The sequence below is a fragment of the Caretta caretta genome, chromosome 3, assembly GCF_965140235.1.
Source record: "Caretta caretta isolate rCarCar2 chromosome 3, rCarCar1.hap1, whole genome shotgun sequence".
In the NCBI taxonomy this organism is placed as follows: domain Eukaryota; kingdom Metazoa; phylum Chordata; order Testudines; family Cheloniidae; genus Caretta; species Caretta caretta.
In genome coordinates, this window is record NC_134208.1 from 207,961,482 (window position 1) to 207,977,371 (window position 15,890).

The 15,890-nt window shown below is 41.7% G+C and overlaps 1 protein-coding gene across 4 annotated transcripts in view; it reads left to right on the top strand.

Annotated features, from left to right (window-relative positions):
• Nucleotides 1-15,890, top strand: part of MAP4K3 (mitogen-activated protein kinase kinase kinase kinase 3) — a 134,894-nt gene that overhangs the window by 70,820 nt on the left and 48,184 nt on the right. For all 4 annotated transcript variants that reach the window (XM_048842403.2, XM_048842404.2, XM_048842405.2 and 1 more), the window contains 5 exons: nucleotides 1,049-1,107; nucleotides 2,713-2,751; nucleotides 3,037-3,090; nucleotides 10,472-10,514; nucleotides 14,015-14,177. In XM_048842403.2, coding sequence (XP_048698360.2) covers nucleotides 1,049-1,107; nucleotides 2,713-2,751; nucleotides 3,037-3,090; nucleotides 10,472-10,514; nucleotides 14,015-14,177 — 358 coding nt within the window. The remainder of the gene's footprint in view (nucleotides 1-1,048; nucleotides 1,108-2,712; nucleotides 2,752-3,036; nucleotides 3,091-10,471; nucleotides 10,515-14,014; nucleotides 14,178-15,890) is intronic.

Below are 15,890 nucleotides of genomic sequence, written 5' to 3' on the forward strand. Positions count from 1 at the left end.
TCCTTTGGTGATGAACCGGATATTTCTGGAATGGGGTACACTTGAGAGAGTTCTGTTCTATACAAGTTGCTAAGTGGTATCTAAAAATGTTAATGTCTTAAAACATCACTGATTTCCCAGTGTAGGTGCACCTCAAGTGTTTAGGGGAAGGAGTTTGTGTACATACTTCTCCACTCCTGACCTAGCTGAGGAGAGACAAACATCCCATAGCTTTAATAGTCTTCTCTTTGGACATGCTAGTATGTTGGTTCTTCAAGGTGAACTCTGCCTATTCCCACTATTGAGATAAGCATGCCTTCTGGTACATGAGCTCAGAATTTTTGAGAGTAGTGCCTCTTGGGGTTCCTTGCCACCTCATACTTAGTCTTAAGGTTACCTAGCACTTCGTAATTTGTAAGTGCTTGAGTTTGCAATTTTAATGTTTGGTTAATGTAGTATTTCATACAAAAAAACTATAGGTAAAATAAATGAGTGTATAATAGTTGTCCTTAAAATATTTGTTGCCTTTATAACTGAAACAAACAAAATATTTGCAGTATTCCCTACATATTATTTATTTGGATAGCACCAATTGTATACTACAGACATTACAAGATCTGCCCTGAAGAACTGACAATATAAATATATACAATTAAAATGAATGCAGAGATTGGGCGGAGTCCGTAAAAAGTAGTGTGACTGATTGAAGAGTAACACACCATTTGCTAGTTCCACAAGTTTGTTGTTTTCGTAGTTTGGGTTTTTTTGAGTGATCAGTGGAAAGGCTCTTCCAGCTCAATATTTCCCTGAGGAGGGACTGTGGTTGAATGGCTTTATCAAAGAAGTGTGTTTTATGGAGAAATTTTGAGATGTGAGGTATGGCAAAGTTGGGGCATGGAAGAGACCCAGGCTTAAGGGGCCTCTGAATGAGGGTTTAGAGCCAAGAGTGGCAGTAGGACAGAATTAGTTGTGTGCCTTGCGTACAGTGAAGAGGGTGAGGCAAGCATGTGACGTGTTTTTAACTCTTTCTTGTCTTTTTATCGTAAAGCTCTTTCTCTTATATTTATAGGATCTGCAGCTAGAATATGGTCATGGTCCCCAGAGTGGCTACTTCTTAGGTGCAAATAAGTGAGTAAAAGAGGGCATTTTTCCTTTTTCTTTAAATTTGAGACTTAAATTCATTGTTTAAATTTAAAACAGCAGGTAATGTAGTAGTAAAATGTAATTTTATGTTTATTCAGTAAAACATGATAAACCTTTCGTTATTTACAGTAGTACAGTTTTTCAGCTATTGACTTCTAACTCTCTATATCAGCTGGAGTGATTATTATTGTAGAACAGTTTTCAGCATAATGAGGTGTACTCTCAAGATACTGAGACTGTCACTCCCATCAACTCTAGAATGTACCAGCCATTATCAGTTTCAGATATCAGAGTCTGTTTAGTGACAAACTTTCCCTTACAGCAAGATATCGCCCTTCTGCCCAAGTCATCTGGCCAGTTATGGGGATGTACTTACATGTGGTGTGTGTTTAAAAAAAAAAAAAAAAGACAAAAGAACTTAAAACGTTTACACATCTGTAGAGATCTTGTTGTTCATTACAGTTTTGTCATTAAGTTCTTTAGAGGTTAAACTTTACATTGTGAGTTTTAATGTAGTATCTAGATACACGCACTGTGTGAAATGAGATAATAGTCATTGCTTCTCTCCAGCCTTGGATACTTTAAGTGGTTTAGGTGCTTTTATATTTAAAATGAAAAGGAGGACTTGTGGCACCTTAGAGACTAACCAATTTATTTGAGCATAAGCGTTCGTGAGCTACAGCTCACTTCATCGGATGCATTACGAAAGCTTATGCTCAAATAAATTGGTTAGTCTCTAGCTCACAAAAGCTTATGCTAAAATAAATTGGTTAGTCTCTAAGGTGCCACAAGTACTCCTTTTCTTTTTGTGAATACAGACTAACACGGCTGCTACTCTGAAACCTATATTTAAAATGACACTGTCTATACAAGTCAAACTCCTGATATCTAGCTTTATAATAGATAAGTTGTATAAATATTTTGATGAAAGTATAGGCATTGCATTTCCTTCATTCTGTAGATCTTTTTTATTTTTCAATAGGGAATAATATTGACATTTTCAGGAATCCTCCTTTCTGGAAAAATCCTGCTGCCCTCTTGTCTGTCGCATGGATGCATGCAGATGTTTGCATGACAGCTAGCATGTAGTGGGCTTAGTTTCATAGATTGGCTTAAAGTTGTAATTTTTTAGCATGTTGAAATCTGCATTTTGAGGGGAAAACATAGTACTGTGAAAGATGTGAATTTTAAGATAATAAAATTGGGACTAGTGGTCTCCTGACAAAGATAGTTTAATCTTTTTTTGTCACTTTTACTTTTTATGATAACATACTATTTAATCTTAAGTATCTTGGTTTCAATTTAAACAGGTAAATTTTGAAATAAGCCAAAATAGCCCTAGTTTGCAGTACAGAGGTAATGGCCAGGTACAGTAATTAGGAGTACACTAATAAGTGTAGATAAACGTTGTTTAATAGTATCATGTAGCTATATAGAAACCATGAAATTATTCTTCAGAAAAAAAATCAGTGTATTTTATTAGAATAGAGTAACTTATTTTGAATTGAGAACTTTTATTCGTGTCTTATTTTCCAAGTGCTTTCTTCCGTTTGTGTTCAGTTATTAATTGTATTCTTATTAATTTTGAAGGAGTCTTCTAAAATCAGTTGAAGAAGAACTGCATCAGCGGTAACTTTATTTTTTTCTTGTGTGTTTCAAAGTGTTTTTTACATTGATTTCTTGCACCTGTTACCTTCAAATGAGCATTAGTAGATTGTATGGGAGAGGTCTCATTTGTCTGGGCTGAATCTGTGGTTTAAAGAATAATGAAAAAGAAAATAAAAATACAAAGCAACATAATAACATTCTGTATAGAAGGAGCCCCTGAGGTATTGCATACCAGAATTCTTTCATAGTAGCTAGAATCATTTTAATGAAGGGCACTCAGCCATGGTACCTTGTTCATTTCCTTAGGGGACATGTGGCACATTTAGAAGATGATGATGATGCAGAGGATGATGCTAAACAGTAAGTAATTTTTTATTTTGATGTATCCGCTCTCTGATTCCTGGGTAGCTGAAAACTTAATTCTGTTTGAATTGTATTCTGAATGTGAGAACACCTTGATATTTTTTTTTTTATTTTTCTTTTCCTTCTGGTATATTTTTAAAGTAGCAAGATCACAGTAATCTCTGTTTGGATCACATCACTGGTGTTTTGCTTTATTCTGCTTATTGATTTGCATTAATATTGAAATATTTTAATGTTCAGCTCTTTGTACAGCTCTTTCCCAGTATCTTTTAATTATTTTCTTTAATTTATTATAATTAAATTAACATAAGAACAGCCATATTGGGTCAGACTAATGGTCCACCTAGCTCAGTATCCTCTCTTCTGACTGTGGCCAATGCCGGATGCTTCAGAGGGAATGAACAAAACAGAGCAGTTATCACATGATCCATCCCATCATCCACTCCCAGCTTCTGGAAGGCTTTGGACGCTCGGCACATGGGGTTGCATCCCTGACCATCTTGGCTAAAAGCAATCGGTGGACCTATCCTCCATGAACTTATCTACAGTAAAAGCTCTTCTGTCCAGCACTTTGCCAGCCAGCAAGCTCTGTAAACCAGCATTTCTGATCTGCACTGAAAGTCCGGTTTATAGTGCAGTTGGTGCAAGGCCGGCAGGGGTCTAGGGAGTGGGAGTGGCTGCGGGGTGCGCTCTGGACAGGAGTTTGGGTCTGGGAGCAGGGAGTTGAGGTGTGGGATGGGTGCGGGGTGCTGGATGGTGGGGAGCGCTCACTTCCGGCGACTCCCCAGAAGCAGCTCCCTGTCCCTGCTGTTGCTGGCAGAGGCGTGGCCAGGTGGCTCTGCAGGCATGCTGCTTCCATCCCCTCTCCCCGAGCACTGACTCTGTGGCTCTCAGCCTATTGGCCGGGAGCTGCGGCCAATGGGAGCTGCAGGGGGTGGCGCCTGCAGACGGAGACTGTGTGCCTGCTTGCAGAGCTGCCTGGCTGCGCCTCTGCCAAGAGCAGCAGGGACGAGGCGCCGCCGGAGGTGAGTGCTCTCCCCATCCAGCACCCTGAGCCCCTTCCCAGACCCCAGCCCTGCCTCAAGCCCCCTCCCGAACCCAAACCTCCGCCCAGGCCCCACAACCCCTCCCCTGCGCTCCAAACCCCTCCCTCTGAGTTAACTGGTATTTTTAATTTACCGGCACTCCCCGTCACTCCAGCATGCTGGTTTAAAATAGCTTTTACTGTACTTTTTTGAACCCACTTACAGTTCTGGCCTTCTCAACATCCCCTGGCAACAAGTACTATATGTTGACTGTGCGTTGTATGAAGTAGTATTTCCTTTTGTCTGATGATTTCATTGGATGACCTCTGGCCCTTGTGTTATGGAAGGGGTTAAATAATGCTTTCTTATTCACTTCCTCCTCGCCATTCATGATTTTATATAAATATCCCCTCTTAGTTGTCTTTCCAAGCTGAATATTCTGTCTTTTTAATCTAGCCTCATATGGAAGCTGTTCCATCACCCAGTGATTTTTGTTGCTGTTCTGTGTATCTTTTCCATTTCTAATATATCTCTTTTGAGATGGAGCAACCAGAACTTCACACAGTATTCAAGGTGTGGATGTACCATGGATTTATATAGTGGCATTATATTTTCTGTCTTATATAGACCGCTTTCCTAATGATTCCTAATATTCTGTTAGCTATTTTGACTGCCACTGCACATTGAGCAGATGTTTTCAGAGAACTATCCACAGTGACTCAGATCTTTCTTGAGTGGTAAGAGCTAATTCGGACCCCATCATTTTGTACATATAGTTGGGATGATGTTTTCCACTGTTAATTACTTTGTATTTATCTACATTTAATTTCATCTCACATTTTGTCACCCAGTTTTGTGAAATCCCTTTGTAACTCTTCGCAGTCTGCTTTGGACTTAACTATTTTGAGTAATTTTGTATAATCTGTAAATTTTGCCACCTCGCTGTTTACCCCGTTTTCCAATTTTAGTGTAGTTACACTGAGCTAATGAAATCATCTGTTGCAACAGAAACCCTGGTGTATTATTATTTACAACATTAAAATATCATACTGGAAAGTTAGTTCATATTAAATTTCAGTGGAACAAATAATATGACTATTCTAAATCTAAGTTTAATTATAATAGAGGCAGAGGAGAAGTGAAAAGGAATATTAAATATACTTACATTTGTGGTACATGATTTCAGAGGCAGATGGTATCTCATTAAACATGGTTATTTATTTATTAGTGACCTTTTCAAAATGGGGCATATATGCTATTTGAGATGAGTGACACATGTAGAAAAGTTCTTAATTTTTCCTCTATATTTTTTTTTAAAAAAGCCATCATTTACAACTTTTTTTTTTAAACCTGCATTATCTTCAAAGATAAGATTGTGATAGAACTTACTCTTGGATCCATGCCCCTACATGTGACCAAGGAACTTGGTTTGCTCAAAGCTGTTTGTTTGAGTGGGATAGCTCAGGCCACTTATGCAGTGGAATGTAGGTATCCCCACAGCACTTCATTCCACCAATTCCATTTTGATTGCACTTGATGAAGAAGCTGTTGGATAGCTGCAATGCTGTTGTCTGTGCTGCAACCCAGCTCAGTTTGATGCCTCTTCTAATGCTCAGTTCATGTCTCAAGTTTTGTTTAACATTTTTTCCTCTTTATATCTGTCTGTAGTCAACGCCACCTACTTAATGTCTCAGGACTTTGAACCTCTTGGCTCCTGCTTTCCTGGAGCACTTTGCACTGGCTGCTTTGTTTGATACGCTAGGGATCCTTACTCCTAGCTCCTGCTTAGTCAGAAGTTTCACATTAATGTTTTCATGTGCCTTTTGTGTTTCTATGGTTTGTTTCATTATTTCTTTCAGGCTATGTAAGAAAGTGCCCAGTAGTTTCGAGAGATATTTTGAGTTCAGTCTGACCATGTTCCCTATGGACAGACACATCTGGTGTGTTCTCTGCCTCCAAAAGGACCATGATTTGCTCACAGACTTCACCACAAAGAGTCAGGTCCTAGAGAGAGAACCAGAAGGTCTGTACTGGCTTTCTCTGAAACTTTCTATAAGTCTGGCAAGAAGCCTTGAAGGCATCAACCGTGAATGAGCCAGTTCAGTCCCAACAGCTCAGTCTTCTACTTGTTCTTTTGGCAACTTGAAAAACACCACTAAAGGCTGACATCCAAGTTTGTCATGTGGCTTCTGGTGACATGGATGAATCAAGGCTGTCCCTCCAGAGAAGGATCTTGAAGGGCACTGCTTCACTAGATGTTCCATGGTTTGGGTGTCTTCTCCACATTCATGGCTGTCATCTGGTCACTAAAGCTCTGCATCCGCATCAAGTGCATCAAAGCTGTGTCCCAATGCTGATGCTGCCTGGACCCCTCAAGGAGCTCTGTATGTACCGATATCCAGGATCCATACCCCATGCCTTCAGTTCTGATACTTTGTGTTAGCCATTCCGTTGATGTCACTGACACAATCCAGGCCAATAGCCTCTGTGCAACCAGTGTTGATAGCTAATCCAACATCTCTGATCTATCTTCCAGCAATGACATAGCATCCTGTGATGTCTGCCTGAGATGCAGAGAAGGATGTAAAGGAAAATTTTCAAGATTTTAACTTCGATATATGATACAGAGGATTTGAGTGAGGGTAAATGAGAGAGAAGGTAGTTACTTTCATTGTTAAAGATGAAACAAGGTTCCTAGTATAAACTGGATTTTGAACTCCTCTTCCAAATCCTTCTCCAACTCCCCTTCTCCAAACCAAAATAAACCTGATCTTATGCTGGGATAGAACTTCTCTGGAAGGTCTTAGGGAAACCAGGCAAGGGAAGATAAGTGTTCCAAAATAGTTCTCACTTCTTGGATATTTTCTTAACCCTTTTTTCGGAGCAGCATAATTCAAAAGCAGTTAAAACTGTGCAAGAATTCAAGATTACAGGGCTGCATTCTCAAAATTGTTCACACAAAATGTTTTATACTTCCGAAAGATAAGAAAAATATTATTTTTAACAGAACAGGCTGTACAACAGTGTAGGAATGCAAGACCAAAAATACAGCAAATCCTTTACAACACAGTGCTGGGAAAAAAAACTTGAAATAGCTTTTCGTTTTATGCTGATATATTTTTCTCCAAGAACAGGCTGTTGAATATTTGCTTCGTGAGAACTCGGGTCCACACAGAATTCTGCAAAGAAAAGGAAAACCTGAAGATATTACTGATCACATTACTGAATAGTAGGTTAATAGTATGCTGTGAGCAGATTTGCTGCTTTGCATATGGTTGATATGAAGAATCCAATGGTCAGGTCCATGAGCCGTCCAAGGAATGATGTTTGCTGCTTTCATCATCATTATTTGCAAATGCACAGGTCGTACAGTAAAGATTGGAAAAAAGTTGAAAATACAAAATATAAAATAGATTAAACAGTGATCACAGAATGATAGAATCATAAAAATGTAGGGCTGGAAGGGACCTCAAAAAGTCATGACATCCAACCTCAAAAAAGGGAAGAAGGAGGATCCTGGGAACTACAGGCCAGTCAGCCTCACTTCAGTCCCTGGAAAAATCATGGAGCAGGTCCTCAAAGAATCAATCCTGAAGCACTTGCATGAGAGGAAAGTGATCAGGAACAGCCAGCATGGATTCACCAAGGGAAGGTCATGCCTGACTAATCTAATCGCCTTCTATGATGAGATTACTGGTTCTGTGGATGAAGGGAAAGCAATGGATGTATTGTTTCTTGACTTTAGCAAAGCTTTTGACACGGTCTCCCACAGTATTCTTGTCAGCAAGTTAAGGAAGTATGGGCTGGATGAATGCACTACAAGGTGGGTAGAAAGCTGGCTAGATTGTCGGGCTCAACGGGTAGTGATCAATGGCTCCATGTCTAGTTGGCAGCCGGTATCAAGTGGAGTGCCCCAAGGGTCGGTCCTGGGGCCGGTTTTGTTCAATATCTTCATAAATGATCTGGAGGATGGTGTGGATTGCACTCTCAGCAAATTTGCGGATGATACTAAACTGGGAGGAGTGGTAGATACACTGGAGGGGAGGGATAGGATACAGAAGGACCTAGACAAATTGGAGGATTGGGCCAAAAGAAATCTGATGAGGTTCAATAAGGATAAGTGCAGGGTCCTGCACTTAGGACGGAAGAACCCAATGCACAGCTACAGACTAGGGACCGAATGGCTAGGCAGCAGTTCTGCGGAAAAGGACCTAGGGGTGACAGTGGACGAGAAGCTGGATATGAGTCAGCAGTGTGCCCTTGTTGCCAAGAAGGCCAATGGCATTTTGGGATGTATAAGTAGGGGTATAGCGAGCAGATCGAGGGACGTGATCGTTCCCCTCTATTCGACATTGGTGAGGCCTCATCTGGAGTACTGTGTCCAGTTTTGGGCCCCACACTTCAAGAAGGATGTGGATAAATTGGAGAGAGTCCAGCGAAGGGCAACAAAAATGATTAGGGGTCTGGAACATATGAGTTATGAGGAGAGGCTGAGGGAGCTGGGATTGTTTAGCCTGCAGAAGAGAAGAATGAGGGGGGATTTGATAGCTGTTTTCAACTACCTGAAAGGGGGTTCCAAAGAGGATGGCTCTAGACTGTTCTCAATGGTATCAGATGACAGAACGAGGAGTAATGGTCTCAAGTTACAGTGGGGGAGGTTTAGATTGGATATTAGGAAAAACTTTTTCACTATGAGGGTGGTGAAACACTGGAATGCGTTACCTAGGGAGGTGGTAGAATCTCCTTCCTTAGAGGTTTTTAAGGTCAGGCTTGACAAAGCCCTGGCTGGGATGATTTAACTGGGAATTGGTCCTGCTTTGAGCAGGGGGTTGGACTAGATGACCTTCTGGGGTCCCTTCCAACCCTTATATTCTATGATTCTATGATTCTCTTGTGCTAAGACAGGACCATCCCTGACAGGTGTTTTGTCTAACCTGTTCTTAAAAGCCTCCAGTGATGGGGATTCCACAATCTCCCTTGGAAGCCTGTTCCAGAGCTTAACTGTCCTGAGAGTTAGAAAGTTTTTTCTTATTATCTAACCTAAATCTCCCTTGCTGCAAATTAAACTCATTACTACTTGTCCTACCTTTTAGTGGACATGGAGAACAATTGATCCCAGTCCTCTGTATAACAGCCCTTAATATCTTTGAAGACTTTATCAGGTTCCCCCATCAGTCGTCTTTTCTCAAAGCTAAACATGCCCATGTTTTTTAACCCCTCCTCAACCTCAGAAAGCTTTCCTAAACCTTTTAACATTTTTGTTGCTCTCACTTGGACTCCCTCTAATTTGTCCACCCCTTTCCTAAAGCGTAGCCCCATGAAATGGACACAGTACTCCAGGTGAGGCCTCACTAGTGCCTAATAGAGCAGGATAATTGCCTCCCTTGTCTTAAATATGACACTCCTGTTAATACACCAGAATATAGCCTTTTTTGCAACTACATCACCTTGTTGACTCTCATTCAGTTTGCAATCCACCATAACTCCCAGATCCTTTATAGCAGGACTACCACCTAGCCAGTTATTCCCCATTTTGTAGTTGTGCATTTGATTTTTCCTTTCTAAGTGTAGTACTTTGCACTTCACTGAATTTCATCTTCTTGATTTCAGCCCATTTCTCCAATTTTGTCAAGTTGTACAAGTTTAAAAAAAAAATCAAAAGTGTCAAAAGGGCTTAGGTAGGCATCACATGCTTTAGGCCTTCAGTAGCCTCAGGGTCAGCAATGTGGAGTTTGGAAATTCTTCCTGATAGGCCAGTATGAGGTGAGCAGCCATTTAGTAGGTGTGCACTGTCCTCAGCCACAGCCCAGCTATGTGGAGTCCCCAGGTGTGGTCACTTGCCGCACACCTCAACACCCTATTGTAATCCGATATAATCATCATTCCACACGACCACAAATACTTTTTTAGTAAATCCAACTAATATCCTCTATTTCGCACTTAAGTGTTAAATTCCCTCCTCTTTTCTTTCAACACATGCTAGACTCGTGCTGTGTCCTCTCTAAGTCTCCCTGTTAAGAATCTCTCCTCTCTTCTCTTGCACAAGTCCATAGAGCCTCAACAGCTGAGCATTTCAAAATAGTAACTTATGACTTCAGGGGAGGTCTCCGGGGGCACTTGGGTTCCTCCTGCTTGTATCTGGGGCAAAGGAGGGAGCAACACTGAAAATATACATAGTGTAAGTATTTAGAAGCAACACTGGTATTGATCAAAAAGCTCAGGATGTTTCAATTATTTGTATAGTGTTTTAAAAATAAATCCTACGTGACCGTATGAAGAATAAAGCATTGTGAGGATGTCAGAGATCTGTATTTGGATAACTTCTAAATGATCTGTACTTGTTTTCTTTGTAGCGCTACAATTAAACCTAAAGTGCCACCTCCTTTACCACCGAAGGTAAGCAGGTTTTTCCACTGTATTACATAAGGGAAGAAATATGCTAAAAAGATTTTTTTTTTTAAAGTCATAAGTGCCTAAATGATTTAGGAGTTTCATTGACTTAAGCACTTTTGAAAACTTTACTCAAAACTTCTTTTGGTCCCAGATTTATCAAGGTGAGATTTGACCTTTCAGATATTTGTGTACATCTCTAATTTGGGAAAATATGTATAATATAATCTGTAGTATTCAGCAATACAGAAATGGTGTTTATGATTGTACCATTAATATTTAGGAAGGGATTAGATTGGGTATTAGAAGGATTTGGGGCTGGGGAGACAGGAATTCCCACCACAGGGGCCACCACAGCAAAAGTCTGACTACTAACTTCAGATGCAATGATGGGATACTTAAATGGTTGTCTGCACAGATCAGATTTCAAATTCTGTCACTTACATGAAAACTGATCTACAATTTCATTGTACATTCAAAGTAAATTAAAAGGTGCAAAAAAATCCTATATCTTATTCTGAGTGTGTCAGTTCACCAATTCTGGGTGGGTTAATCATGCCTGCTTTTAGCTGTGCAGAGAGGTCTATAGGAATCCTGTGTTTTGGCATCAAAACTTTGCCCTTTAAGAGTCTGTTAGATGCCATCTTGCCCAGTCTCTTGCAACCATATATCTGCAGCTAAAAGCTGCAGTCTACACTTGTGCTGTCTGCCTCTGCTGTTTTCTTCTTTCCAGGCTTTTTTCCTTTCATACTCTTCTGATGGATCTCATTTTTATTTCCTCACTCTGCAGATTCTGACCCTAGAGTAGCATGCTCACCAGCCCTCTCCTTGGGCTCGATGAAGTCACAGGCCCCTGGAGCCTAGTGTTACCCTTCCCCACTGCCCAGCCAGTTCTGCAGCTCAGTGGGCCCATGGGGTTCCTGGCTCCAGTGGATTCTAGTTTAATGAGCCTGCTGTTACATTTGTGATTGCTCCCTTCCTCGGCAGGGAGTGCTGTACCTTTCCATTTTACAACTGGGACCTTTGCGAGCCTTGCAACTAGCACAACCTGACCTTGCCAGTTATGGCTGCCTCCATGTTCTGTAGATATTAATTAACCATGAGTCTTCCACTTCTCATAATTGACCACAGAACAGCAGACATAAACTCTTGTGAAATGTCCTATGGATGGCACTGTAGGGCAAGAAAGCTGCATCAGTAAAGGCCACACATAAGCAGGGTCTTCCATCTCTGCACCATCTTCAGCTGGTGCTGTGAATGCTGAGGTAATGAGCAAGAGTGATAGACAAACTTGGGGTCTTAAGGTTCCAAGAGTAGGACAGTCAATAACAATAACAAAAATGCAGAACAGACAATTCAGTTGCTTTATAGTGCCGAAGCCATAAATGGGAACAATGTTTGTTTAAAAAAAAAAAAGGCAGTTTAAGACTTGATTCGATGTATTTTGCCTGCTGTGGAAGAGTAATATGAAAGCCAGCAAGTTCTAGGTATCTGAGGCAAGCATTGAAGATTTCTCACTTTTTTTAATCCTGGGTCTTACTCTGACTTTCTATGTGTTGGGGAACACCAACTTCCCTTTGTGTCTATTTCCCGATCTATAAAATGGAAATTATATATGTATCTGTTTAAGCATTTGTACCATGCTTAGCACCGTTATCCAAGCACCTGACATGGTGAGGGTTAATTAATGTTTGAGTAGCATTTTGGAAAATACAAAACACTGCTGTGTAAGTCCATTACGTGTTTGCTGGAACCCAGACTCGAATGTAAAGTGGCATTCTGTCATTTGTTATAATAACAAGGTGTGGTAGAAAAGAAGAACTAGAGCAAGGACAGATGCATGCCTGATGCCTAAGAAAACTTGTTTGTACTTAATGCATTGGAAAAAAAGACAAAAGAAAAGGGATTAGTGGGGCAGGAGAACTGAGGTCACTGCTACTCCAATTTGCCTGTATACAGGAGGGAAACAACTAAGCGAAAAGGCACAGACTAGATTTAAGAACTGTCGATGGTTTGCAGATATTTCTACCTGCTCCTTGACTGGGCTAGCTATATAAAGTTGATAGCCAAGCTGTTTCCAGAAAAGATGGGATGAATGGATTACCCTTTTCATGCCTGTCTGCAGTAGTCCTCCTGTGCAACTGAAGTGCCCATGTCTCTGTCAGAGTTCACAGAAGAACCAGCTCAGCTTCAGATGGATGACTGGGAGGGAGCTAGCGACAGGTTTAGTGCAATCATTGTGAGTCTGCTTGACACTGCCCTCTGCAGCCATGTACTGATTTGGGGTCCTCCCAAAAACATAGACCTGTGGTCATGTTTCCAAGTCCCAAAGGTCAGCTCAAGGTAACTATGATATCCAGCCTCCATTCTGATAATTCAGCTCTATACTTTATCTTAAATACCTCTGGTTTGATTACCTGTTGGACATAAGCTGTGGGCCAAACCCACAGCCAGCTTACTCAGCTGCCATGCCTCACCCCTCGGGGTCCCCCTCTGGATCCCTGTGTTTGACCCTGTGACCCTCAGTCCTGTCACTGTTTTTTATCATTTGTTCTCCCCCATAATCTCTTGATGCCTGAGTCCAGTGGCTCCTCCTGATAGACTGGTGGTGGGGGGGTGACCTTTAGATCCCCCAGAGCCTCAATAGGTGTCATGACTCACTCCTCCAACAGAGCCTGCTGCAGAGTCTTATAGCTCAGGCATGCTGCAGCAACTCCTTGCACTGATTATCTCATAAGCAGAGCCTGCAGTGATTCAGCCCTCAAGAATGCTGCAGCAACCTATCCCTGAACAGGGACCAGGTCAGATGACCCCCAGGCACAGGTATTTTTCTGACCCTGTCAGAGCTGCAAGGCAGTCTGTGCAACCACACTACTTGTCCAGGAACGCGCCTACTGCCTCGCAGTCTTAGACTCCCTAGGCTTCCAGCCTGCTCTCGGTCCAGTTCCTGTTCCTGCCCCAGCCTTGCCTGAGCCTTGTTCCAGCCCGCTTCAGCCTTGTCCGTGCCCTACCCCGCCTCTCCTCCAGCTCTGCACCTGCCTCCTGACCCTTAGACTGACTCCAGCCTGGCTTTGAATGTTGGCCTGTTTCTGACTGTGATCATGATTTTGCTTGTCCACAGACTCTGACCCACGGCCTGTCCCTGGACCCTGGTATCAGTGATACCCTTGGCCCGGTCTTGATTCTATGTCCAGCTATGACCACTGCTCCAACCACCAGGCCTGACCACCTAGAATGCAGAGCCTGACATGAGTAGTGACATTTCAGCAGACCAGTCATGATTTCACTGCACTGCTTAATAATTTGAGTTTTCTGTTAGTACAAGAAACTTTTTTTATTGCTAAGCATTTTTCTGCAGAAAACGTTGTTTTGCTTAACAGAGCGTACAGTTTTCTTTATCAGTACACTCATGGGATACGTACAATACAGAGCTCTGATGAGTGTGGTATAAATGCCTAGATAGATTACTTTGTTTGTATTCATTAATATAGTTATTTATTTTTCAGCCTAAATCCATCTGCATACCACAGGAAGGTCATTCTTCTGAAGATGATAATCAAGGAACGATCAAGAGATGTCCTGTTTCAGACGGTCCAGCAAAGTCAACATCACAAGTTCCACCTAGACCACCCCCTCCTCGGTTGCCTCCCCCGAAGCCTAATCCTATAGGTAATACAAGTGACACCAAGCAGTGTGTGGGGATTTCTAAAAAGAATGTAATTCAGCTTATTTCTACATCCTTAGACAAGTACACATAACTCATCCTGTGGCAATGTGTACTTTTGTGGGAAAGTAGCAAAAATAGTACAGGAAAACCAGTTGCAGTAAAACTGTACATGACAACTTACCTGGGCCACATACACCTCCCATTGTAGTCATTGACAAAATTCCTTTTGATGTCAACTTACCTGGGCCAAATATACCTCCCCTTGTAGTCATTGACAAAATTCCTCTTGATGTCAGTGGGGACAGGATTGGATCCTTAAGCAACATACTCAAGGTGAAAAAATATGCTGAAACTGTGTAACAGCGGGCAGCATTGTATGTTTTCATAGACCTAAGTGTCAAATTCTGTTCTGCTGTGCAAACTCCCATTTAAGTCAGTTGGAGTTGTGTGGACATACCTGAGAGTTGAACTGGGCTTCAAAGGTTCACAAACAAACAAATGAATTGGTTTCAGTAATTATATAGCAGTTAATTGTGCTTCCTTCCTACTTGTTTGTAAGCATTTCTTTGGTGTTTGATATGGAGTTTAAGGCCTGATCTGACAAATGCTCTATTAGTTTGCCCAATATTAAACAAATGCAGGATCAGGCTCATTCTTAGTTCGTAAAAAGAAAAGGAGTACTTGTGGCACCTTAGAGACAAACCAATTTATTTGAGTATAAGCTTTCATGAGCTACAGCTCACTTCATCGGATGCATACTGTGGAAATTGCAGAAGACATTATATACACAGAGACCATGAAACAATACCTCCTCCCACCCCACTCTCCTGCTGGTAATAGCTTATCTAAAGTGATCACTCTCCTTACAATGTGTATGATAATCAAGGTGGGCCATTTCCAGCACAAATCCAGGTTTTCTCACCCCCCCCACCCCCCCGAAAACACACACACACAAACTCACTCTCCTGCTGGTAATACTGGTAATAGCCCATCCAAAGTGACCACTCTCCCTACAATGTGCATGATAATCAAGGTGGGCCATTTCCAGCACAAATCCAGGTTTTCTCACCCCCCCTCCCCCACCCCCATACACACACAGAAACTCACTCTCCTGCTGGTAATAGCCCATCCAAAGTGACCACTCTCCCTACAATGTGCATGATAATCAAGGTGGGCCATTTCCAGCATAAATCCAAGTTTAACCAGAACGTCTGGGGGGGACGGTGGTAGGAAAAAACAAGGGGAAATAGGCTATCTTGCATAATGACTTAGCCACTCCCAGTCTCTATTTAAGCCTAAATTAATAGTATCCAATTTGCAAATGAATTCCAATTCAGCAGTTTCTCCCTGGAGTCTGGATTTGAAGTTTTTTTGTTGTAAGATAGCAACCTTCATGTCTGTAATTGTGTGACCAGAGAGATTGAAGTGTTCTCCGACTGGTTTATGAATGTTATAATTCTTGACATCTGATTTGTGTCCATTTATTCTTTTACGTAGAGACTGTCCAGTTTGACCAATGAACATGGCAGAGGGGCATTGCTGGCACATGATGGCATATATCACATTGGTGGATGTGCAGGTGAACGAGCCTCTGATAGTGTGGCTGATGTGATTAGGCCCTGTGATGGTGTCCCCTGAATAGATATGTGGGCACAGTTGGCAACGGGCTTTGTTGCAAGGATAGGTTCCTGGGTTAGTGGTTCTGTTGTGTGGTA